This window comes from Falco peregrinus, chromosome 18, assembly GCF_023634155.1.
Source record: "Falco peregrinus isolate bFalPer1 chromosome 18, bFalPer1.pri, whole genome shotgun sequence".
NCBI lineage: Eukaryota > Metazoa > Chordata > Aves > Falconiformes > Falconidae > Falco > Falco peregrinus.
Genome location: NC_073738.1, coordinates 3,353,717 through 3,377,639, shown reverse-complemented (window position 1 = coordinate 3,377,639; position 23,923 = coordinate 3,353,717). Strand labels below are relative to the sequence as shown.

General features: G+C 67.0%; 2 protein-coding genes across 6 annotated transcripts; both read left to right on the top strand.

The window, feature by feature from the left end:
- Positions 1 to 958: 958 nt before the first annotated feature.
- LOC101918263 (signal transducer and activator of transcription 5B) lies at positions 959 to 19,094 on the top strand. Of its 4 annotated transcripts, none has more exons than XM_055789976.1 (19): positions 959 to 1,109; positions 12,768 to 12,905; positions 13,048 to 13,204; positions 13,284 to 13,373; positions 13,553 to 13,727; positions 13,804 to 13,934; positions 14,010 to 14,161; positions 14,233 to 14,388; positions 14,491 to 14,670; positions 14,807 to 14,894; positions 15,015 to 15,137; positions 15,278 to 15,370; positions 15,517 to 15,723; positions 16,152 to 16,246; positions 16,316 to 16,446; positions 17,186 to 17,341; positions 17,565 to 17,616; positions 17,997 to 18,104; positions 18,174 to 19,094. In XM_055789976.1, exons 2-19 carry the CDS (start codon positions 12,778 to 12,780, stop codon positions 18,298 to 18,300), a joined length of 2,349 nt encoding a protein of 782 aa, XP_055645951.1. In that variant the 5' UTR covers positions 959 to 1,109; positions 12,768 to 12,777; the 3' UTR covers positions 18,301 to 19,094. The 4 variants fall into 4 exon arrangements, with proteins under 4 accessions (XP_055645951.1, XP_055645949.1, XP_055645950.1 ...); XM_055789974.1 differs by having other exon boundaries at positions 17,186 to 17,356; XM_055789975.1 differs by lacking the exon at positions 959 to 1,109 and adding an exon at positions 4,250 to 4,382 and having other exon boundaries at positions 17,186 to 17,356.
- A 568-nt stretch (positions 19,095 to 19,662) lies between these two features.
- Positions 19,663 to 23,286, top strand: GHDC (GH3 domain containing). Of its 2 annotated transcripts, none has more exons than XM_055790045.1 (8): positions 19,663 to 19,935; positions 20,026 to 20,156; positions 20,250 to 20,826; positions 21,090 to 21,273; positions 21,372 to 21,443; positions 21,571 to 21,704; positions 21,864 to 21,952; positions 22,222 to 23,286. In XM_055790045.1, exons 1-8 carry the CDS (start codon positions 19,719 to 19,721, stop codon positions 22,420 to 22,422), a joined length of 1,605 nt encoding a protein of 534 aa, XP_055646020.1. In that variant the 5' UTR covers positions 19,663 to 19,718; the 3' UTR covers positions 22,423 to 23,286. The 2 variants fall into 2 exon arrangements, with proteins under 2 accessions (XP_055646020.1, XP_055646019.1); XM_055790044.1 differs by having other exon boundaries at positions 20,023 to 20,156.
- The last annotated feature ends 637 nt before the right edge of the window (positions 23,287 to 23,923 follow it).

The following is a 23,923-nucleotide window of genomic DNA, read 5'->3' as shown; positions in this document are numbered from 1 at the left end:
CTGCTTGAGGGGCTGCTGCGCTGGGCAGAGACGTGCGGGGATTGAGGAGACATGACGGGACACTGTCATCGGGAGGTGGCTGGTGGCTGCGCGCTCGTAACCGCCGCTCACACCTCTTGGGTGACTCCTGTTCCTGGAGGCTCCTCACCCTGGGAGCTCCCTGGGCTGGCGGAACGCTGCTTTGCCTGACCTTGGGCGGTGGCTCCCGCAGAACCCCTGGGGCTGGCTGACCCCACCGGCCCCGCAGCGTGGGACCCTTCCCCTGCCAGCCCAGCCCCAGCCAGCGGCACTGCTCCGGCACCGTGCCCCTCGCATGCCCACGGCTGTGTTACCCGGTGGGAAGAAGCCTGTGGAGCAGAGGGAGCAGGAGCGGTGGCATCACGGTGGGGTGGGATATCCCTTCCCACCCTGGACTGACGGCTCCCACGGGAAACCCTTTCTGCCCAGGCACAGGAGCCTGCGCGGCCGCTGCCCCGGGGGGCTTGGGGTGAGCGGGGGGCAGCCGAGGCCCACCAGCGCAGCGCCAAGGAACCATTAAGAAATATGGATGGGTGCAAGGGGCAGCGCCCGCGCCTTCACGGCAGCGCGGTGGCCCTCGGTGACGCGTGGCAGAGGGGCCGGCTGGCACGCAGCTGGCATGGGGGAAGAGCCCGGTGACGAGGACAGAGACTGAAAGGAGAGGGGCGGAGGGGGGGGTCCCGGTGCTCGGGGGGTTCTCGTCCATGCCTTGTGCCGGGGCCCTGGCGCCGGGGCCCGGTGCTGCGGTGGGCTGCCCCGGTGCCAGACGCCGGGGCCGGTTTGGGCACCGCCGCCCGGTGCCGCGCTGGGCTGCCCCGGTGCCAGACGCCGGGGCCGGTTTGCGCCCCGCCGGCGCCCGCAGCCGCTTGGGGCTCCGCCCGCGCCCGGTGGCCGGGGCCGTTACCCGGTGGCGGGGGCGGGCGGGGGCGGTGCCGCGGGGGGGCGGCGCATCGCGGGCCGGGCCGGGCCGGGCCGGGCGGCGGGGGGCGGCGCAGGCGGCGGCGGCGGCGGCCGGAGGGGGCAGAGCGGCGGGGAGCCGAGCGCCGAGAGCCGCCGGAGCAGCGGAGCCGCAGCCGCCGCCGCGGCCGCAGGTAGGGGCGGGCGCGGGGGTGCCGCCGGCACCGGGACGGGGCCGCTTTCGCTTTCCGCGGCGGAGCCGGGGCCGTGACGGGGGGCACCTGCGGCGGGGGCGGCCGGGCCCGGGGCGCGCCGCCCCTCCCCTCCCCTCCCCGCCCGCCGCCCGTCGGTAAATATTTTGGGTGTTTCGTAAGTGGCGGCCGGGCGCCGCGGCGGGGCCTGGCTGCGGGGGGGCCGCGCAGGTGCGGGCCGGGCCGGGGCGCGGGCAGGCGGCGGGGCCGGCGCTCGGGGGGGGCCGGGCTTAGCGCGACCGCCGTGCGGGCCGGGGGCGGGCGGCGGGGCCGTCCCGGGGCCGCGGCGTGTCCCGGGGCGGGGGCGCTCGTCGCCCGGCGGAGCGGGGCTGGTTCCCGCCCCCGGCGGCCCGGGGCCCGGCCCTGCTGCGGGGGGGGGCAGCGCCGAAACCGGCCCCGCGCGTCCCGGGGCGGCGGGGTGGCCCGGAGACCCAGCCCCGGGCGTGCGTGCGGAGGGTGTCCCCAGGCAGCCGGGATGAGACGGGGGTCCCCAGGCAGCCGGGGTAGGGGGTGTTCCCGGGCAGGCAGAGTGGGGGAGGTCCCAGGCAGGCGTGGGGAGGGGGTCCCCAGGCAGCCAGTGTTAGGGGAGCTCCCAGGCAGGCGGGGAGGGGGTCCCCGGGTAGGCAGGAGACCCCGCTGCCAGCAGCACGGTGGGAGCGGGGGTCCCGCTTGCTGGTGGTGGTGGTGGAGCTCCGCAGCTCCGCACTGCAGAGCAGGGTCGGAGGCAGATGGAAAAGGTGCCCCCGTGCGAGGCGGGAGCGGGGACACCCCAGGGGACTGCAGCGCCTGGTGGCCTTTCACCCAGCCCGTGTGCCGGCCGGGGTGCTGCCGGGTGACTGCGAGCCCAGGGGAGCCGCGGCCACCTGTCCAGCGGGATACGGGAGCTGTCAGGGCTCTGTGCCCAGCCGGCCACCAAGCTCCGGCCGGGCCAGGCTCCCGGCAGCTCCTCGCCGTGACACCGAGTGGCCGTGGGTGTCTGGTGCCCAGCAGCTGCAGCATGGAGCCTGCGGCCGCCGGCTTGGATAAACTGGCGGGCAGTGACGACAAGCGACTTGGTGGAGGTGTTTGGGGTGCAGGGTCGCGTGGCACGGACGTGGCACGCAAGGTCCCCACAGGGGATCCTATCCTGGATCCCCACAGGACGTCCCTGGCCCCAGGCTGGCTCATCCTGCAAGCTGCCCATGGCCAGAGCCGCGTCCCTGGCGGCACATGCGCTGGGGCTCATGGCTGGCATCCATGGATGCAGTTGGTGCGTGCCCCATGGGGTGCTCCGCAGGATCTGCACCGTGCGAGCTTTGCCCCTTCTCCCCCCTGCACCCCACCTTTGGGAGGAAGGCTCTGCGCCCATTGTGGGGAGCACAGCCCAGCGCAGGAGGGCTGGCTGCTGTTGTGGTGCTCTCTTGGTGGCGGGTTTGGTTTGCCATCGTGCTTTGATGGGTCTGCACCAGCGCAGTGAGCCTGCGCTGGAGGGAGGTTTGGTTGGGGGCTGGAACCGAGCTGGCTCTGCCCTGTCTGTGTGGCTCTGGGGGACGGGGAGGCGTTGGGGGTGTTGGGGTCACCTGCCCGTGGGTGGCTGCAGCAAGCCCTGGTGCTCCTGAAGCCGTTGGGATGGCAGCTGCCCTGATATGGCTCCCTGGGTCCCTGTGATGCTGGATGTGAAGATGGAGACCATCCCCCTGGGTTTCGCAGCCGTCCCTGGGGCCGAGGAGGGCCGTGCTGTGCAGTGCCGCGTGTGCAGCCACGTGGAGGAGGAGCTCTGGGGCAGGTTGAGAGGTGCCAACAGCTCGTGCCTGGCGCCACGGGAGAGCCCGGCTGGGAACGGGGTGTGACGGGCAGCTGTCACCCATTCTGTCACCCATTCTGCGTTTTGTGGCACTTTGACACAGTGTCCTCTTCCAGGGGGTGTTTGCCCCCCACCCCAGCAGCTCTCGCTAGAGCCACCTCACTGGCCCTGGTGCTCCTGCCTTGTCCCAAGGCCGATCTTTCAGGGCAAGACGAGAGATGCTGGCACCGGCACTGGGACAGGGAGCTGCAGCCAGGGATGCTCGGCGGTGGGTGTCACGGAGCCTCTGGAGGCACCTTCCCCTCTCACTGTGAGGGAAGTGCTGAATCCAGCGCGGCTGTGAGGTCTTCGCCGTGGGGTTTCCCAGCTCTTTCTTGAGTGATAGCAAAACTCAGATACTCTGCTAGCGAAAAATCCCTGCTCCTCGTACTCCTTCACAAGCGTGGGCGGTGGGGCGGCAAGTGGTGACTGTGCTGTGCTGAGTACAGTAAAGCGGCCCCGTCAGCTGGGAAACGACTTTCTGGTTTGCAGGGAATTACTGTAAACTGGGCTGCGCTCGACGGGCTTCACGGCAGCCCCGGGGAGCCCAGGTGCAGCCGGGTGGTGTGTGGGTCCAGCAGGACCTGCCTCCCGTCGGCATCCCCCGGGCACCTGCGCTGGTGGCTGCGGTCCCTCTGGCCGGCCAGGCTGTGGGTGCTGCCCTGGGAGCAGCCTCGGCGTTACGGGGCCAGCTGCGCTGCGGTGGTGCCAGCGGCGGGGCTGCGCGTGCTGCGGGATGCAGGCAGGGGATGGATGGTCCCTGCCTCACCGGGACAGGTCAGGATTCGGCTCCGGCCTGGGAGGCTGTGCCGGCTGCTGGCTCTGGGGCTCCAGCATGCTCCGGGAGACGGAGCCTCGACAGCTGTAATGTTTCTCTGGCATGCCTTTCCTTTCATGGGGTGTCTATTTTGCAACCCCCAAGTGTTTTGATCCCGGGAGGAAGGGGGCGGGGGTGTTTACCCTGGCACCGCATGGTCGGTGCAGGGATCCAGGCGGTGCTGGGCATGCCTGAATTTTACGTGCAGCAACAGTTCTAGCAACATCTGCTGGCTGATAAAAGGTAGGCTGGCTGCTGTGAGCCGCTTCTCCAGCCTCGTTGGGAAATGTCGAGGGGGAGGCACACATGCGAACACAGCTTCCTGGCCGATAGGGCTGAGCTGACTTGCTGATAAAGCAGAATTCACCCATCTGGCTGCACCAGAGGGGCCAGGAGCGCCGGCTGTCTCAGGTGGGCACGCTTCGTGCCCTGCGTTTCCCCTAGTGCCAGCTCCTGCTTTCAGCCACGCCGGGGAGCGATATGCTGCTGGGCGGCTTCTCACCGGGCTCGGGTGGCCGCTGTGGTATAACCGAACCGTAACATGGTCACAACACGCTCCCTGTTCAAACAGTCACTGGTGAGTTTTGCAATCTATTTTCGCTGCAACTTCACGTCTTCCTGTTGTTGTGAGATGTAAATGCTGGTTTATAGCGCAGCTCTGCCAGGGAGGGAATTGGGGAAAAGGCTGGTGCTGGGGCAGAGCTCGAAGAGCCGGCGCAGCATCAGCGCAGCCTGGGTGCTGGGTGCCTGCTCTGTCTGGCTTTTCATCCCTCTTGCTCGATGGCTGCCTGCAAAGCTTTTAGCAGAGAAAGAGGCAGCTGTCACTGGCGGCATATCTGAGCCCCTTGCACCGACTAAAACAGCTGTAAAATGATCTCTGTTCTATTTGGTAGCGTGGACATGCGGCCTTGGCGCTTTCGGGCTGCAGCTCCGTGGCACAGCTGCCGTGGCCTGACACGTTCCGTTTATAACCCGTCGGACACCTGAGCCTTTTGGAAAGGCTTCAGTGGGTCGGTGGGGTGCTTGCGGTGCACCCCGGGGGGCTGGGGCTCTACTCTGCCCCAGTGCTGCCTGCGGCTGCTGCTGCTCCTGGGCTGTGGAGCACGTCCTGGGGTGAGGAAAGCCGAAAGCCAGCTCTCCGTCCCCAGGATGTATTTGTGTGCACTGGGGATGAGTGCTGTGTTTAACCCCTGGCCAGGTTTGACTGTGAGGTTTACCCACTCAATGACAACTGTTTCGCAGAAACTAGTAGCGTTCTGGGTTTTGATTCCCATTCTGACTAGTCCCCCCTCCTGCCACCATCCCCGGGTGTTTGCGTGTCCCTTCTTCTGAAGGCAAAGCTTTACCCTCCCTCCCTTCTGCTCCGCTGACCCAGTGCGAGAGCATCTCCCAGCACGGAGCAGCTGCTGGGGCATGAACCCCGGTGCCCAGCGGCTGCAGATGGCCTGGAGGGGCAAAGCGCCATGGGGGCTGTGGGGGGACCCGCCTGTCCCACACCGGCGACAGGGTGCTGCTGGGCTGGGATGTCTGCGAAGGGCTGGCAAGGCAGAGTGGTGCGGGCGTTTTCCCAGGCTCCGTGGTGGCAGGCGCAGGGCAGCACCCAGTGTCCCTGTTGCTCGAGCATCCTTGTGCCCACCTGGGTGCTCACGGCCCACGGTTGGCGTTTGCTGCCAAAGATGAAGGTGTGAGGGTCTGCACTGCAAGCGCTGCACATACCCTGCGCTGTCTTGCCTTGCTGGTGTCCCTCTGTCCCTGCTTGCCAGCGGTCCCTGTCCTGCCCCAGGTGCCCGTGCCATGGCGTGCCAACTGGGCTGGTCCCATGGGATGGCCGTGCCAGCGGTGGGGGAGGCTCCCGTGCCGTCTCCTGTGCCGCGCAGGGATCAGCAGCGTGGCATTGGGGATGGACGCAGCTGGAGCGGTGCCGTCGGTGCCTGCGCCGCCCGCGTCTCCCACCTGGGTCCTGCTCTGCAAATCCAGCCTGGCCTGGATTAGGGCGATTGTGTGCGCTCGCTGGAGCGTGGCAGATAAAATGAAATTGTGTCTTCAGACCCCAATCACGACTAATTCGCTGCTGAAATGAGCTTAATCCTCGGGCCCTTCTGACCAGTCCATCCCTCCGGGGCTGGTGCTGGTCTGAGCGGGGATTAGCAGTGAGCTCGGGGCTGCGCTGGAGGTGGCCTCGGTGCCATGGGCTGGCGGGGGACCTGTGGGACCCCGGGGCTGTGCTGGGGTGTCCTCAGTGTCCCTGGGAGGTGGCCCTTCTGCTTGGCAGGTTTTGTTGGAAGGGGCAGCACAGGGATGAACCGGCTGGTGGGGTGTGGGGGCTTCTCCCTTGTCCCAGATCTGCCTGGGGTTGCTGGGATCCTGTCACCTCCCAGCCCCTCCCCAGGGCTGCCTCTGGGGCGATGCTTCTTCCCTCTGGGGATGGAGGAGGGGGACCGGGGTCAGACCCTCGCCGTGGGGCTGGACTGGGGGGCGAGGGCGGTGTGGGAGTCCCTGGGTGCTGCACCTCCTGCGGGCCAGTGCTTCACCCTCAGCGCTGCGTTACGGCGGGTTGGGGTGGGTTATTATTATTGTGGAGGAAAAATATTTCATCAAGTGCCATGGCACATGGTGGCTGCGCATCCCCTCCCGGGCGAGGGACGGTACCTGCCCAGAGCTGGGATGCTGTGGGTGGGCAGCAGCTCCACACCCACCCCAGGATTCCCCCACCGAGCCCTGCGGGAAGCCCCAGGACCCCGAGGTGTTGGATCCGGCAGCTCCCTGCCACATAAGCCCCACAGCCGGTTAATTCGGCTGCTCGGCCCCAGGGAGCCTGGAGTAATTAAAGCTCTGCCCAGGTCTCTCTTAATCCTGTCTGTGGCCTTATGGTGGGGGTAGCACCAGCACTGGTGGGGACGGGGCTCCCTGCGGAGGGTGTCCCGTGGGATCCGTGCCGGACTCGTGCCCATGGGGGCCAGGTGGGCGCTTGGCTCTGTCCGTGTGGCTGCACGGTGTGTCCTGTCCACCCCTGCCTGGCTCCTGCTCCGCCACTGGCTGCCTGCATCCATCTGGGTGGGCAGGCTGCCTGCGCTGCGCTGCCCTGCTCGGCCCCCAGCCCCCCCAGTGCCCAGACAAGCCCCCGTTGTTCCCGTGCGGCCGGAGCCTCCAGCCCAGCCTCTATGGGGTCCGGCACAGCTGGCTCATTGTGCCGGGGCTGGGCGGGTGGTCCTGGGCACCCGCTGAGCTTGGCTAGGGGGTGGCAGCATGGCCGTGGCCCCCCTGCTTTGCTGTGGGGACCTGGGTCGTGCCGGTGCTGCTCCGTGCTCGGCATCGGAGCAGATCCCACCCGTGCCAGGGCAGCGCCTGTGTCCGGCTGCGGCTGCCCCGGCGCGGCTCTTGGTGCACTGGGGTGGGTTTCTCTCGTGGTCCCAGCCCCTGGATTTGAGGGATTTTTCTGGGATTTCGTTGGGTATTTTGGTGGTTTTGGTTTGACGCAGGTTTCTGGGCCTCTGTGGTTGGAAGGGAAAATCTGAAGAGAGGAGAAAAACCTTTCCCGAGGGTGGCAAATGCTGGTGGGCAGGTACAGCCCCAGGCCCGTGGGCTGCAGGCAGCCCCTCGCCCACCCCCCAGCAGTGCCTGTCCTGGGCTGGGGCATCTCTACCTGCCTGTGGGGCTGGTTTCTCCCCCCGGCAGCGTCAGCCCACACGTGGGGTTCCCTTGTTCCTGTAAGGGTGCCAGTTCTCCATTTTTGACTCTCCAAGCTGCCGGGAACCCCGGCTGGTCCCGGCACTGCCCATCGCAGCTCTGCCTCCCCATCACCTCTGCCCTCGGGGGGGCACGTTGTGTTCCCAGAGCTGGCCGTGCCTCTTCCGTGAGCCCTTGGCACCCGGCCCTGGCAGTTTCCACCGTGGGCTGGGGGCTCTGGCGGGCTGGGGGTGGCTGGCAGCCTCCTCCCCGATGCTGCCGGGGCGAAGCCATCGGCTGCCGCCGCTCTTCTGAGACAGACAAAACCCATCAAAGCCTTGAGCTTCTAGAAAGAGCTCGCCTCCCTCACCGGGTGGGCGCCACCTCCTCCCAGCCAAAAGCTGGAAACCACAGGCAGGCGTAAAATGGGCAACCCCCGCCCCGCCCCCCCAGTTCCCAGCACCATGGCCCTCCACACCGGCTCCACCGTACCCCGGTACCCACCAGCCCTGGCCAGCAGCTCTGAGTGGGGCCAGGGGGTCTGGGGGCTGCTTGGCAGCACCCTGGTGTTCCCAGTGCCGTGTGCTGGGGGGGTGTGAATGGAGTGGGGGGGTGCAGGTGAGTCTGTCCTATCTTTCCCCATGCTGAGCTCCTCCATCAGTCCCTGGGGTCCCATCCTGAGCTGCTGGGGGGACTTGGTGGGGGTCAGCCCTGCCGACCCACTGGGGGCAGAGGCTGTGCCTGGCTCCGGCACCAGGGAGGGGTGCGGGGCTGGGCGCACGGGGGGTGCTGTCCCCGCTCCCTCGGCGGGCACCACGCGTGCAGCGGTGGCGGAGGAAGCTGCTGGCAGCCGGGGCTGGCTGCCCTGCGCAGGCAGCTGACATTTTGGAAGGAAATAGCTGCTTTCTGCTCCTTCCTGTAGCGCGCAGGCTGCGAAACGGCCGCCCCGGGAGCCTGGCTGTGCCGGCAGCACCTGCCTGCAGCCGCGGCCACGCTGCCCCGGTGCCCGGACGCCGGAGCGGTGCGTGGGGCAGAGCGGTGCCCGACCCCGGGTGAGTGCAGCTGTGGGACGGGGCACCCCGCACCCAGCTGGGGCTGTGGGTCCTGTGCCCTGAAGGAGCTGGGGATGGTGCTGAGCCAACCCTGGGGCTTCGGGGCCGTCGGGTGGGTGCGGAGCCCTCTGTGCCCCTGCCCCCCCCCCCCCCCCCCCCGTGGGGCAGGACATGGTGCACAGGGGTGCTTGCTGCCTGCTCAAGGGTGAGGGGGGGCTGAGCTGGGGGACCCCTTGGTGGGGGTCCAGCTGAGCGGGACCATCGCGCTGCCCAGGGGCTCCCTGGGGTGAGCCGGTGCGGGCAGCGGGGGTGCTGTGTGTGTTGGGGAAACCGGAGCCTTTCTGTGCTATCGGCTGCCAGCACCGTCATTCCCGGGGCCTGGCTGGGGGCCGGATCCTGCCCTGGAGGGACCCTGCCTGGGACGTGCCGTTCTTGGGGGATGCGGGATACCCTGCTGCTGGGGGGGAGCAGCGGTGGCTGGGGCAGGATCGGAGCCCCCCTGGCAGCACTGGTGCCGGGTGTGCAGGGTCCAGCCGCCAGCAAGGCCGGCTCTGACCTGGAAGCGATCGCGGTCTCCCGGAGGTGCCGAGAAACCACGTGCCGTGTGTTTACTGCGGCTGGAGGAGGCAGCCGCAGCGGGTGCAGGGCTGGTGCCTGCCGGAGCCCAGCACCGGGCACATGCACCGTGCCCCAGCCCAGGGCAGCGCACCGTGCTGGAGACCCCCGAGCCGGGAGAGCGCCAGGCGAAGGGCAGTGCGGGGGGTGCCATGGCGGAGGGGCTGCGTGGGGCACATGTGCGGGAGTGGGGAGGGTTATGGCCAGAGCCCTTTGCCCTGCCCGCCCCCCCCCCCCCCCCCCCGAGCTTTGCCTGGCTCTTGGCCCCTGTCTGGCTCTGCAGGGCAAGGGACAAAGGCAAGGACCACCAGAGTAGGGGTGTCCTGCCCGTGAGGAGGTTCCCAGGGTGGCTGTGCGCCGCGAGCATCCCACGGCTGCGTGTGGTGAGCATCCTGTGAGCATCCTGTGAGCATCCTGTGAGCATGCCATGGCAGTGCGTGTGCTGGCCCCTGGGCGGGCGCTGCCTGTGCCTGAGCTTTGCCGTGCCGGCGGCACATGGGAAGGCGCTGCGGCCGGCCTCGCCCTGTGAGGCATTTCCCTCCTTTTGTCTGCCCGCAGACACGCTCTGGCTTCCCTGCAGCTTGGGACCCAGCGCTGGCGCCAGCTTGTTGCCCCAGCCGGGACCTGCCACTGCTCCTGACAGTGTGGTCACATCGGGTCCCCTGGCTGCCACCGGCCCCAGCGGTGCTGCCCACCTCCCCCTGCCCATCCTCTCCCCTGCTGCTGCCTCAGGCCCTTTGAGAGCCCCTTTTGGGGGGGTTTCACCCATTTCGCGGCTGGTTCGGTGGTGCCTTCCCATTGGGAGTGGGGCCATCAGATGCAGAAGCAATGATGACCAGTGTCGCCCCTCCCTCTGCGCCTCCTCTGCCCCTGCTGTCCCTGTGGGGCTGGGGTCCCTTTCCATGGCACTTGTCCTACCTCTGGGAAGCTGCCGCATGTGCCACTTCGCAGGCGGTAAGTCACCGGTGAGTGCGTTGCTGTGGCTTGTTGAGCTGCTGCTGGTTAACCGAGCCGCAGTAATGGGTGGGTTGTAGCTCGCTGCCAGCAAGTAAATGCAAAGTACTTAAACCACTGCAATTATCTGTCTCTTGCAGTTGTTTGAGTGTGCGTGTGTGGCCAGCGGCTCAGCACGGCTGACCCATGCCAACGCGTGATGCTGCCCATCCCCGCTGGGGTGCGGGAGCTGCAGCCTGTGCCGGGAATGGTGCTGGGGGAGGTGAATGCCAGTGGGCTCGAGCAAGCCCGGGCCACCTGACCCTGGAGAGGTTTTCTGAGCTAAATGAGCAGGGCCAGCGTGATGCACTGGTGGCAGGAGTGTGAGGAGGGGGCTGGTCCTTGGGCATGGCGGTGCGACCGTCCCAAGGCTCCAAGGGGGTCCCTGTGAGCGCTCGCCTGGGGCAGCCGGGGATGCTGCCGAGGAGCGTGGTGCTGGGCATGCACCAAGCCAGAGCACTGGGTGCCAGCAGCCAGCTGGGCGCAGGAGTGCAGGGCTGCCTGGAAGGGCCAGCAGCTGTGGCTCTGGCTGCGCGGTGGGACCCTGGTGCTGTACCTCTTGCTGAAGCAGAGCTGTTGCCCCAGCCTTGCATGGCTGGAAAGCCTCGTTTGCTCATGGAAGGTGGCACCGGTGATTTGTACTGGGGTGCTTGGGGTGCCCCGTGGCCCTCGGGGAGGTTTGGTTTGTCAATCCACAGGTGAGGCATGGGAGTCAAAAACGAGGTGCTTGGAGGAACGCCGGCTGTTGCATTGGTTATGCCCATGGAGGTCCTGTCCAAGCCTCTGGCACGGGGCTTGCTTACCCGCGGGGGTGCTGTGGCCCCAGGGACGGCCCTGCCTTTGGTCGCGGCACGCACCAGGTGAGCCGTGCCACCGTCACTGCTGCACGGTCCCCTTGGAAAGGCTGATGGTAACGCTGGCTCGCCTTCCCCTGAGCGCCCTGGCAGTGATGCTTGTGCTCCTGCTCACAGGCCAGTGCTGGCTGAGTGTGGTGTCTGCCGCCTCGCCGCAGCCGCAGCCTGAGACTCGTTGCTTAACAACACGCTGGAGTGGAATAGGAAGTGTTTTGTCACCGCGAGATGGGAAGAGATCACCATTTTCTCAATAAGCAGGGCAGTGTTTGCTTTGTGTCCGTGCGGACGACCCTGCTGCTCCGGGGACTTTGGCCGTTGGTGGTAACGGTGGCACCGGCACGGCCGTGGCCGCTCTCCTCGGCTCCGCCAGGGCAGTGGTTCTCACCGATGCCCCTTATCAAGCGTCCACAATTTCTAACTGCCAGCATACGTCCCGCTGTTGGCCATCCTGCCTTCCCTTCCCCTCCTCGCCTGCCTTTTTATGCCTCCTCAGGCCCCTCCTTGCCAGCAGGATTTCCAACTCGGTGATTTCTGTGAATGTGGAAATGTTCCTCCCTTTTTATAGAGGAAAAATTCATTTTTAGCCAACTCTTGGTTACTGTTCCTCTTCCTGCGCAGGGCTCAAGGGCTCCGGCCGTGGCTGCTCCGCTTGGACCTGCTGCCGCCGTCCCCCAGCGTGTGCCCCTGCCCGTGGGGTGGCACCGGCTGCTTTCAGAGCCCCTCAGCTGCTGGGTTTTTCTGAGGCCGAACAAAGCACTTTGGGGAGGGAGGGAGGCACAAGACACCCCCCCTGCCCCGGTCCCTGGCTCCCTCTGCTTGTCACCAGCCAGTGCAGTTACTGGATGCCATCCTGGTCACCAGCCCTGGGACACAGCCCAAGGTCTCGCACCCCTGCCTGGCACCTCCCAGGTTACCAAATCCCAGGTGGTTTCAGCGCGAGTGTGTATAAATGGTATTTATTGCTGCATCCTCAGCTTGGAGATGGCCGTGACCCCCCTGGCCCTCCCTGATCGCTCCCCGTCGCATCACCCTTGAAGAGTTGACCACCCAGTTGTTTTTCCAGGCCCCGTCAGATATAACTGCGGCAGGGGACACCAGCTTTTTATAGGTGCCATCCCTGCCTGTCCTTTCTCCCTGCCTGAGCCAGGGCACCGGAGCCGCGTGGCGGGTGGGATCCGGCAGCGTTCCTGCACGGAGCCAGAGCCACCCCAGAACTTGCTTTGTGAAGCTCCATTGGTGTCTCCCCTGGCACCGGTGGCCGCAGGACCGGGGACCGGCTGGGGGCTGCGGTGCCATGTGGGCCCTCGGGGCAGGGTCTGCTCTTGCCCATCTGCCTGCCAGCGCTGCCAGGGTGTGGGCAGAGCATGGGGGAGCGCAGGGGGGGCCTCCACTCTGCGTCACCATGCATTTCTCACCAGCCCTCCCCCTGGCCCTGTTTCCTCATTTGCGTGGCCAGCGATGGCTGCGATCCCGCGGCGCAGCAAGGGGAAATGATTACCATGTGGAGAGGCAGCGCAGAGGCGTGTTCATGGTCCCGGACCCCCCCCAGGGCTCTTCCTAGAAATGAGGGGTTGACTCAGAGCTGGGGTCCCCTGCCCCCCACACCCCTTCTTTCGTCAGCTGGAGGCGGCTCCGGCAGTACCGGAGAACCCGGAGGCTCCGGCAAAAGGCTCCGGGAACCCGGAGGCTCTGGCAAAGGGCTCGCGGGGCCAGCCAGGGCTGGACCCCCACCCACGCTGCAGCACCCGGCTGCGGCGCCCTGACAGCCGGTCTCCCCGGCAGGTGGTGAGCCATGGCGGTGTGGATCCAGGCGCAGCAGCTCCAGGGCGAAGCCCTGCGGCAGATGCAGGCACTCTACGGGCAGCACTTTCCCATTGAGGTGCGGCACTACCTCTCGCAGTGGATCGAGAGCCAGGCATGGTAGGTCAGCAGGGTTCCCGTGGGGGATGCTGGGCTTGGCAGCACCCACCCCTGGGGTGCTAGCGGGTGCCCCCCTCTGCCAGCGACCCCCTGTGCAGGGTCGGGGCTGCCCTGAAGCCGCTGCTCTGCTCGGTGCACGCAGGGACTCCATCGACCTCGAGAACCCGCAGGAGAACGTGAAGGCGACGCAGCTGCTGGAGGGGCTGATCCAGGAGCTGCAGAAGAAGGCAGACCACCAAGTGGGCGAAGACGGCTTCCTGCTGAAGATCAAGCTAGGGCACTATGCCACGCAGCTGCAGGTGAGTGGGGGGCCACGGGTACGGGCTGTGGGGCTGTGTCCCTGCCCCGCGCCTGGCTCAAGCTGTGCTCTCCCTGCAGAACACGTACGACCGGTGCCCCATGGAGCTGGTGCGCTGCATCCGGCACATCCTCTACCACGAGCAGCGGCTGGTGCGGGAGGCGAATAATGTGAGTAGGGGCCGTGTAGGGGCAAGGCAGCAGGTCCCACAGGATGCTCAAGGGCTCCAGCACCGGGTGATGGGAGCAGCCCCGAGGCACAGGGTGCTCTGGGTGCCCGATGCCTCCAGCACCCAGGGGGCTGGGGAGGGTCCCCTTGCCGTGCTGAGAGCTCCCCGTGCCCTCTGCAGAGCCCCTCGCCAGCTGGCTCCCTGGTGGATGCCATGTCCCAGAAGCACCTGCAGATCAACCAGACCTTCGAGGAGCTGCGGCTCATCACGCAGGACTCTGAGAACGAGCTCAAGAAGCTGCAGCAGACACAGGAGTACTTCATCATCCAGTACCAGGAGAACATGCGTCTCCAAGGTGGGGAGAGGGCCGGGGGGTGACAGGGCCGGGGTGCTGGCGGTGCCAGCCCTAACACCACGCCCCATCCCCCCAGCCCAGTTCTCCCAGCTCTCCCAGCTGGGCCCCCAGGAGCGCCTGTCACGGGAGACGACACTGCAGCAGAAGAAGGCGTCGCTGGAGGCTTGGCTGCACCGGGAGGCCCAGACACTACAGCAGTACCGCGTGGTGAGTGCCACCACTCCGTCCCTACGCCAGCTGTGCCGCCGTCCCCGCGCCCTGTAACACCGTCCTGCCTCGCAGGACCTGGCTGAAAAGCACCAGAAGACGCTGCAGCTGCTGCGCAAGCAGCAAACGACCATCCTGGATGATGAGCTGATCCAGTGGAAGCGTCGGCAGCAGCTAGCGGGGAATGGGGGTCCCCCCGAGGGCACCCTGGATGTGCTGCAGACCTGGTGGGTGCCGGTGCTGGCTGTGCCTGGGGGGTGCTGTGCCCCAGCACGGTGCTGAGCCCCTCTTCCCCCAGGTGCGAGAAGCTGGCAGAGATCATCTGGCAGAACCGACAGCAGATCCGCCGGGCCGAGCACTTGTGCCAGCAGCTGCCGATCCCTGGCCCGGTGGAGGAGATGCTGTCAGAGCTGAACGGCACCATCACCGACATCATCTCTGCCCTGGTGACCAGGTAGCAGTGGGGGCCCGGCGTGGCTGAGGCACCCAGCAGCCGGGGGGGGGGCCGGGCTGGGCTTGCTCTGCCTGCCTGCCCCTGATCCCTGTGCCCCCCCAGCACCTTCATCATCGAGAAGCAGCCCCCCCAGGTGCTGAAGACACAGACCAAGTTCGCAGCCACTGTGCGGCTCCTGGTGGGGGGGAAGCTGAACGTGCACATGAACCCCCCCCAGGTGAAGGCCACCATCATCAGCGAGCAGCAAGCCAAGGCCCTGCTGAAGAACGAGAGCACCCGCAAGTAATGCCTGGGGGGGCTGGGGGGTGCTGCGGGGGGCCGGGGCTGCCGAGGCAGTGGGGAACAGGACCTGGAGCTGGGGGCGTGGGGGGGCTCCCAGCCCTGGGGGTCCCCCTGACCCTGTGCATCCCCGTGGCAGTGAGAGCAGCGGGGAGATCCTCAACAACTGCTGCGTGATGGAGTATCACCAGGCCACGGGGACGCTCAGCGCCCACTTCCGCAACATGGTGAGCACCGCCGGCTCCCCCCCAGCGCTCATGCCCGCCCTCCTGTTCCCTTGTGTCCCTGTCTGTCCCCCTGCTGTGTCCCCATCTGTCCCCCTGTGCTCACCCCTCATGTCCCTGCAGTCCCTGAAGCGGATCAAGCGCTCAGACCGCCGCGGGGCTGAGTCGGTGACGGAGGAGAAGTTCACCATCCTCTTTGAGTCGCAGTTCAGTGTTGGTGGCAACGAGCTGGTCTTCCAGGTGAAGGTAAAGCCACCAGCCGCGTCCCCTGTGCAGGCGAGCAACAGGCACCGTGCCCACGGGTGTGGGGCTGGGCCCACAGGGTGCCCGTGGGTGATGCGCCGGCAGTGCCCTGCAGCCCACCCCGGTCTCCTTACTCCCGGTAGACGCTGTCCTTGCCCGTGGTGGTGATCGTGCATGGGAGCCAGGACAACAACGCCACGGCCACCGTGCTCTGGGACAACGCCTTTGCTGAGCCTGTGAGTGCCAGTGCCGTGGTGGGGTCAGGATGGGGTCCGTCTGCCCCGGGGGGGCTGCAGGAGTCGGGCTCAGTCTCCTGGCGGGGACATGCCTGGAGGCAGCAGGCAGAGCTCAGTGCTGACCCTGCTCCGTGCCGCCCCGCCAGGGCCGCGTGCCCTTCGCCGTGCCCGACAAGGTGCAGTGGCCGCAGCTCTGCGAGGCGCTCAACATGAAGTTCAAGGCGGAGGTGCAGAGCAGCCGCGGGCTGACCAAGGAGAATCTGGTGTTCCTGGCACAGAAGCTCTTCAACAGCACCAGCTCCCACCTGGAGGACTACAGCAGCACCACGGTGTCCTGGTCCCAGTTCAACCGGGTGAGCAGCTCTGTGCTGGGAGAGCTGCGGAGCCCTGGGGTCCTGCCGTGCCGGGGCAGGGGGGTTTCTACACCTGCGGTACCAGTGCTCATGCCGGGGGGCTGGATGGGGCACCCCCATCCCGAGGAGCTGTTTCTTCCTGGAGTAATGCAAAAACGGGACGGCTGTTTGCTGCAGCGGGGTGGGGGAGGTCCCCTTCCTTGCTTGGAGGGACACGGGGTGCTGTAGGGCCCACGGACGGGGTCTGTGTCCTCAGGGAGACCTTGCTGGGACTGTGCTGCCGGGCTGGGCTGACCCGGGCTGGGTTTGGCAGCACTGGCGGGTGTCTGGCTGGCCGGGTCCCCGAGTCCCTGCTGCACCAAACGCTTGTGCTGTTTAACAGCAGCTCTGAGGCTGAAGGCTCATTTTCTGGGGATTTATTTCAACAGGAAAACCTGCCCGGGAGAAATTACACCTTCTGGCAGTGGTTTGATGGGGTCATGGAGGTGCTGAAGAAGCATCTGAAGCCGCACTGGAACGACGGGTAAGAGCCGCCCTGCCCTGTGCCCCCTGGCCCCGAGCCCCCTGGCCCTGACGGCCCTGCTCTGCCTAGGGCCATCCTGGGCTTCGTCAACAAGCAGCAGGCGCATGACCTGCTCATCAACAAGCCCGACGGGACCTTCCTTCTGCGGTTCAGTGACTCGGAGATCGGTGGCATCACCATCGCGTGGAAGTTTGACTCCTGTGAGTGTGTGCCAGGAGCTGGCACCCCCCAGCCCCACTGTCCCTGGCCCCATTCTGGGACTTTGCCGTCTTGTGCCCACGGGGCTGGTTGCAGCTCCTCCGGCACCTGCTGTCTTGGCTGAGCCCCGGCACTGCCAGGGCTGGGCATGCCAGGAGCCTTCCTCGGGAAAGCGGCGAGCGCGGGAGCCCGCAGGAATGCCGTGGCTGCCCTTCGGGGAGCGGTGCTGCCATCGCTCGCTGCAGCCACGGCCGCGTCCAGCCTGAGCGCTGGTGTTGGTAGCAAGGAGGGACTGGGCTAAACCGTCCAGCCGGACCGTGGGGACTCCCGTGGGGCTGTGTGGAACGCAGCGACTCCGCGGTGCTTCCCGGTGCACGTGGTTTGCATGGGTTACCTGACCCCCTGCAGCAATTCTGCTCATTACTGTTCTTTGTGAGAGCATCCTTCGGAGGGTCACCTGGCCAAGGAGCCCTGTGGAGCCCCCCGAGCTGGGGGGGACCTGGCCCCCCTCCCCCTGCCGTGTCTGGATGATTCCCAGACCTGCGTTGATCTTGCTGTGCTACCTGGCTGAAGCTGTTTTCTGGCGACCTGCGTTTTGTCCTTAAATGTTGCCGGGGGAGGGATGCAGCGTGGGAAATGCTGTCTTGACATTTGATGTAACCTCACAGCCCACGGCCGGAGCGGGACCAGGAGCTGCTGATGGCTCTGGGCACCACCACAGCCCTCGCTCTTGTCTTCCAGCCGAGAGAATGTTCTGGAACCTGATGCCTTTCACCACCAGGGATTTCTCCATCCGCTCCCTGGCTGACCGCCTCGGGGACCTCAGTTACCTCATCTACGTGTTCCCTGACCGGCCCAAGGATGAGGTTTTCTCCAAGTACTACACGCCGGTTCTCTGTGAGTCCACGCCAGGTAGCGCTGCCCCTTCACCCCCAACATGTCCCTCTCCTTTGTGCATCTGTCCAGGGTGGAGCCGATGCTCACAGCGTCCCTCTGTCCTGGGGCCGCATCCAGCCCCCCAAGGGCTCTGCAGCTGGCCGTGCATGAGCCCCCAGCCCCGCCGCAGGCTTGTGGCACGCACCAACAGCTCAGGGCCTTAGTGCTGCCTTCTTTCCTCTAGCTAAAGCCGTGGATGGATATGTGAAGCCACAGATCAAGCAAGTAGTGCCAGAGTAAGTCACACCCCACGTGGTCCCATGGGATCGTCCCTGGTGAGCTGGTTGGGGTGGCCAGCAGCCCAGGGCACCTCGGCTGTCAGGCTCCAGCACCACCAACAGCCACATTGGTGCTGAGCTGGTGCTGGGCGCAGAGGGGTGTGGGGCTGAGGCAGGGCTGGGCTGTGTTCCTTTGGAAGGTGGCGACCCCCCCCCTCACTGTGCAGCCACCCAAGGGGCTGGGGACCCTGCAGATTGTTGCTGTTTGTGGGTGTGGGGTTTGGGTCCCCTGCCTGCACCCTGCCAGCCTCAGGAGGTGCCCCTTGGGAGGCGGTGGGTGTTCCTGGAGTGCAGCTTCACCCCCGGGCAGCCTGTCTCAGAGCCCCCTGTCCCCCCAGGTTTGTCAGCGCGTCAGGCGATTCTGCCCCCGGAGGGGCCACCTACATGGACCAGGCTCCCTCGCCTGCTGTCTGCTCCCAGCCCCATTTCAACATGTACACCCAGAAGTAGGTATCACGTCCCCCGTCCCCGTCCTGCCACGGGTGCTGGCCCCCCTCACCCCCTGCCTCCCGCAGCCCCGACACCGTGCTGGAACCTGAGGGTGACTTCGACTTGGACGACACCATCGATGTGGCGAGGCATGTGGAGGAGCTGCTGCGGCGCCCCATGGACAGTCAGTGGATCCCCCATGCCCAGTCGTGATGGGCGGGCGCCCGGCTCCCCGGTCCCGGCGCTGCGGGGACTGTGCTGTGTTCGTGTCTCTGTGCCGGGGTGGGGGGTGGGGGGCGGCGGGTGGGCCCTGCCCCGGAGATTTGCTCTGTGCTGCCCCAAAACGCAGGCTGACGTCCAGCTCTTTGGTGTTTATGCCCTTGTATAAACGGCAGCGGATTTGTCGTATGGTTTTCCTGTATGTTCCTTCTAAGAAGCCCAGCTTCGGCTTTCCGCTTCTGCAAGCACCGGCCCTGCGGCCCCCCCGCTCCCTGCCGAGGGGCTGCCTGGGGCGGGGGCCGTGACATCGGCCTCAGGTTCGCTTTCGCAGTCGTCACTAAGAATGTACGTGTCGCCTTCTTGTTCTACCCCGTGGCTCTGTTCCCAGGAGATGTGTGGGTGCACCGGGCTCCGGCATGGGGTGGAGGGGTGGGGGTGGGTTTGCCTGGGGTTCCCACCCCGGCTCGTGCTGGCGCTTTGCTCCACAGCAGTGGGGTCCCTTGCTGGACCTCGTCTCCTCCTTTGCCCCCCCCCCCCAGGGATGTGGGAGCCCCTTCAGCTCCCAGCCTTGGTGTCCCCCCTCCGGAGCCAGCGCAGCACGAGGGAGGCAGGGCGCAAGGGCACCCAGCGAGGGCGGCCGGGCAGTGCGGGCAGTCTGGGGGGAGCAGAGCCCTCTGCCCCCCCCCCCCCCCCCCAGCCTCACCCTGGCTGGGAAGCTCTGGGGTCCTGGCCATGTTATTTTTCTACCACAGAGTAAATAAAGCACGGACTATTTTTTTATCACAAAAGCTCTGGGTTTCACGTGTGTCTTGGGGAGGAGGCAGGTCCCTGCGTGCCCTGAGCCTGAGGGGGGCGGGGGGCGAGTGGGAACCGCCCCCCCCCAAGCTCTGGATGCTGCACAGCAGGGGAGCAGCGCCCTGGGGCCAGGCACAGGGTTGGGGTCCGTGGCCCCCCCACCTCCCTCAGTGCAGCGGCAGGGCAGGTCCTTGGGGGGGGGGGGAGGGAAGTGGGAGGTGCCCGGGGGATGGGGGGGGGGGGGCGTTTTCCCGGGGAAAAAGCAAAGCCAAACACAAACAAAATTCCTTACAAGAAGGAGTTTTTTCTTGCCGACGCATGGAGAGCGGGGGGTGGGGGTGTCCTTGGGTTTTAACTGCGATTTAATTCTCTGGTGGGGGGTGGGGGTGGAGAGGGGCGCATCGTTCTTTGATTGGGTTTTTTTTTTTTTTGTAGAAAGGAGAAAGTGAAAATAAACCCCCAAGGCGGAGCTGACGGCGGGGGCGGCGCCGGTCGCGGTCGTTCTCCGTCATTTCTCCCGGAGGCGGAATAACGGGGCGGGGGGTGGGGTGGGGGGTCCCGGTGCCCGCGTCCCTGCTGGGGGGCGGCGGGGGCGCTGTGCCGGTGCGCGGCCCGGGATGCTGGTGGCGCTGGTGGCGCTGGTGGCGGTGGTGGTGGCGGTGGTGGCGGCCGCGGCGCTGCCCGCCCTCCCCGCCCTGCGGCACCGCCTGGCCCGCCCGGTGCTGCGCCGTGCCGCGGGCCGGTGCCGCCGGCGGCTGGAGCTGCGGGGCACCGAGGTGCGGCTCAGCCAGGAGCGGCGGCTGCGGCGGCTGCTGCCCGCCGGCACGGCCCGCGGTGAGCGGCGGGGGCGGCTCGGGGTTGGGGGGTGCGTGTGTGTCCGTGTCCCCGGGGGTCGCCCTCCTCACCCCGCGCCTCTCTCAGCAGGCTCCGAGGTTTTCCGGGAGCGTCATCCCCTGGGGCAGAGCTGCCCCGGTGGGGCGCCGGGGGGGCAGGTCCCCCCGCTGCACCCCTGGGCGCTGCTTCGCAGCTGCTGGGGCACAGACCCCCCTCTGCAGGTATGGGGGGGGGGGAGCACAGGCACCCCACACCGGGAGGGCTGCGCTGCCCCCCGGGGCTGCCCCGCCTGACCCCCGCCTCTCCCCGCGCAGGGGTCCCTGCTCTACCTGGATGCCCTCCATGCCGCCTTCCCGCGGGCGCTGGCCCCCCGGCGCACGGCCCTGCTCTCCTGGGCGCCAGGGCACCCCCGCGCCCCGGCAGGCTGGCCCCTGCCCACCCTGTACTGCACCCCGGTCGAGGCGGGCACCCTGCCCTCGCGGGCCGCCGCGCTGCGGGTGCAGCTGCTCTTGGCACTGCAGGAGCGTGCCCTGCATGTGCTGGAGGCCGGGCTGGCCAGCGAGCTGCACGACGCGCTGGCGGCCCTGCATGCTGGCTGGCCCGAGCTGGCACAGGACCTGGCGCTGGGCAGGCTGAGCCCCCAGCCCGGGCTGCCCGAGGCTGTGCGGGGCCGGCTGCAGGCGCTGCTGGTCCCCAGCGCCGCCCGGGCGGCTGAGCTACGGGCCGAGTGTGCCCGGGGCCCAGAGGGCATCGTGCAGCGCCTGTGGCCACAGCTGGAGGTGGTGGTGGTGGGGACGGCGCATGGTGCGGAGCAGCTCTACTGCGATGCCCTCCGCCGCGCCGACTGCAAGGGGCTGCCGCTCTACTGCCCCTTCTACCGGGCAGCGGGAGGTGAGTGTCCCCTGTGTCCCCACAGCCTACCCTGGGTGCATGGGGGGGAACCGCTGCCATATGGCAACACAACCCTCCCTGCCCCTGCAGATGCGGGTGCACCTCTGTGCCACATCCCTCCCTGGAGAATCCTCCCTGCTCTCTGAAAACAGCCCTCTCCTGCCGCCGGCCGAGAAGTTCCCCCTTGGAGGGGGGTGAGGCGGCGTGGGCAGGGACAGGGGGGGCTGGGAGACTCATGCTGACACACGCTGCCCTCTGCCCAGCCCTACTAGGTGTGAACTTGTGGCCGGAGGAGCCAGCGCCCCGATTCCTGCTGTGCCCTGACTGGGCTTTTTACGAGTTCCTGCCCTGCCCGGCCAAGGAGGAGCCACAGACGGTTCTGCTGGACGAGCTCTGGGAGGGACGCGAGTATGGGCTGGTCCTGACGGCCCAGCCAGGAGAGTACAGGTGCCTCTTCCCTGCTGTGGTGGTCCAGGGGGGCTGCCCACCCCAGCCCCACATGCCTGACACTGGTCCCACTTCACGCTTGCCCTGCCCCCACGCAGGTGCCGTGCTGGGGAGGTGCTGAGGGTGGCCGGCTTCCACAAGCAGTGTCCGGTGGTGGAGCCCGTGCGCAGGTCAGGACACCCCTGCCCCTCACTTCAGGGGGTGGCGTGGGGGGCCCTGTGTTGGGTAGGGTCTGGATGGGGTGCTGTCCACGGCACCCCCGGCATGGGGCACTCACCTTGACTCCCCACACCGCAGGGAGAGCCAGGCGCTGAGCGTGCGGGGCGAGAGCATCCCTGAGGACCGGTTCTGCCAGAGCCTGTGCCGCGCTGTGGGCATGTGGCCGGGTGCTCGCCTGGTCGACTACGTCTGCGTGGAGAGTGCCCTGCTGGGTGAGTCCCCCCAGAACTGCCTGAGTCCCCCCCAAAAGCACAGCTGGTGCTGCCCGGGGCTCTGCCAACCCTCTTGTGCCCTGCTCAGCCCTGGGTTGCCTGTGTGGGGTGTGGCTGGGCGCTGCAGGTGGCTTTAATATGCTGCTGCTGCTGCTGCAGGCACCTCTTCGGGAGCCGGTGCCCCCCATTACGAGGTGTTCGTGGAGCTGCGGGGCCTGCGGGACCTGTCGGAGGGGCAGCGCTACAAGGTGAGGGGGATGCAGGCTCTGCTCCGGAGCAGCTCCTTGCAGCTGAGGCAGCAGGGTGGGCGCAGCCAGGCAGTGGTGGTGCTGGCCCGGCAGCCTCTGTGCTGCAGGGATGCTTCGCTGGGTGGGGGGACATGGCTGGAGGGGCACGGGCACAGCCTGGCCCTGCCCGAGGGGCTACAGCTGGCGGTGGGCATGGGCACGGCGTGGGAGTGATGGTGGTGGGACCACCGGTGTCAGAGCAGCGCGGGCAGCCTGCCCTCTCTCTGCAGCTGGACCAGTGTCTCCAGGAGGATTTCCCCATCTATAAGTCCTTCCGCTTCAAGGGCAGCATTGGGCCCCTGCGCCTGCACCTGGTGGGGGCTGGGGCCTTTGCCCGTCTGCGGGAGGCCCTGGGCACCCCCCTCCCCATGCCCAGGGTCCTGCGGGAGGAGAAGCTGCTGCAGCTCATCCAGAGCACCGTCATCTCCTAGGGCAGCCCGGGGGTCCTGCAGCCCCCCTGCCCTTGGGGTTCGCTTGGCGTGTGCCCTTCAGGGAGGGAGCAGGGCTGAGTGCCTGGTGGGGGGCGCAGGGGCGAGGGTGCGCAGCCCCACAGGATTTGGCTGAGTGGAGGGGATGGAGCCAGCGAGCTCAACCATGCCCCTGCTCTGTGGTGGCAGCGGGTGCCTGTGGGCACCCTGCTCGGTGCTGCCCACGGGGATGGAGCGGGATGTGCAGCACAGCCCAGCACTCGCCAGCAGCCCTGGCCCTTCACCGGGCTGGTCTGGGCACAGAGAGGGACCCCGGGGGCTTGTGAGCATCACGGGGCGGCTGGGTCCTGCCACCAGAGCCATGGCTCACCCTGCTCTGCTCAGTGCCTTGGCAGCACCCGCTGGCAGGCATGGCCAAGCGGGTGCCTGTACCTTTCCCGAGGGAAACCTCAGCCATCGCAGCCCACAGCCGGAGCAGGGGGGACAGTGGAAACCTCCCCGGGAGCAGGAGGAGCAGCAGAGCCTCAAGGCCTGCGCGGGAGCTCGGCTCACCCCTGTGCTGGGCTCCAGAGCCCTGTGGCATTTTGTCCCTTGGCAAGGGACACTGCGGGCAGGGCACGGGGTGGCTGGTGGTGGCAGGTGCCGGCTGCCAGCGAGCAGCCCCTCCGCCGGGCTCCAGTGCACATCCGCTGCTTTAGGAAAGAATAAGCTCCAGCCAGGGCTGCTTTTAACGTTTAAAAAAAAAAAAAAAGCAGCAAAATAAAGGAGGATTATCTCTGAAAAATAAATAAAGGACAGAACTCTGGGATTGATTTTTTTTTTTATACTATTAGTTGTGATCCTCATTAAAGAGATTGCTTGATGACAGCCCAGACTCTGCTCTGGTGGTTGAGAAGTTGCTGTTATTTCCTCGGGGCTCCTGGGGAAGGGGCAGCCATGAATATTTAACCAGTTCAGCGGCTGGCTGGGGCTCTGGGGGCGTCGTGCTGTTTGTGCCTTTGAGGCATTAAGGTACCAGGCAGGAGGGGGGGCCGGTCTTTTCCCCCTCCTGCTTGTTAAGGTTTATTTTAAGGGCTAGTGAGCCGCGGTGCTTGGGGAACCTGCTGCGCAGGCAGCTGCTGCTGGGGGGGGGCGGGGGCGGGGGCAAGCCAGGCCACTGGCAGAAGACAATGTCTTGTACAAGGTCCACACAAAGCATCCCCCGGCACAGCCAAAACCTCTGCCAGGGATGGAAAGTGGGCTAAAGCCCCTTCCCCCATCCCTGCCGACAAAGAAAAACCCCCAAACCCTACAGCAAAATTCCCGCTGCAAGTAGGGGAGAAGCTGCCTGCTGCTGGGGGGTACCTGGGGGGGTGCCTGGGGGGGTGGGGATAGAAGTGCTGGCATCGGGTGTGCCTGGCACCGGCAGGGTACTGGTTGGGTTTTAGTGGGGAGTGGGATGGGTGGGGGCTGGATAAAGGCCAGGGTGGTAAAGCTGGGCTCCAGGCGGGGGGGGGGGGGTGTC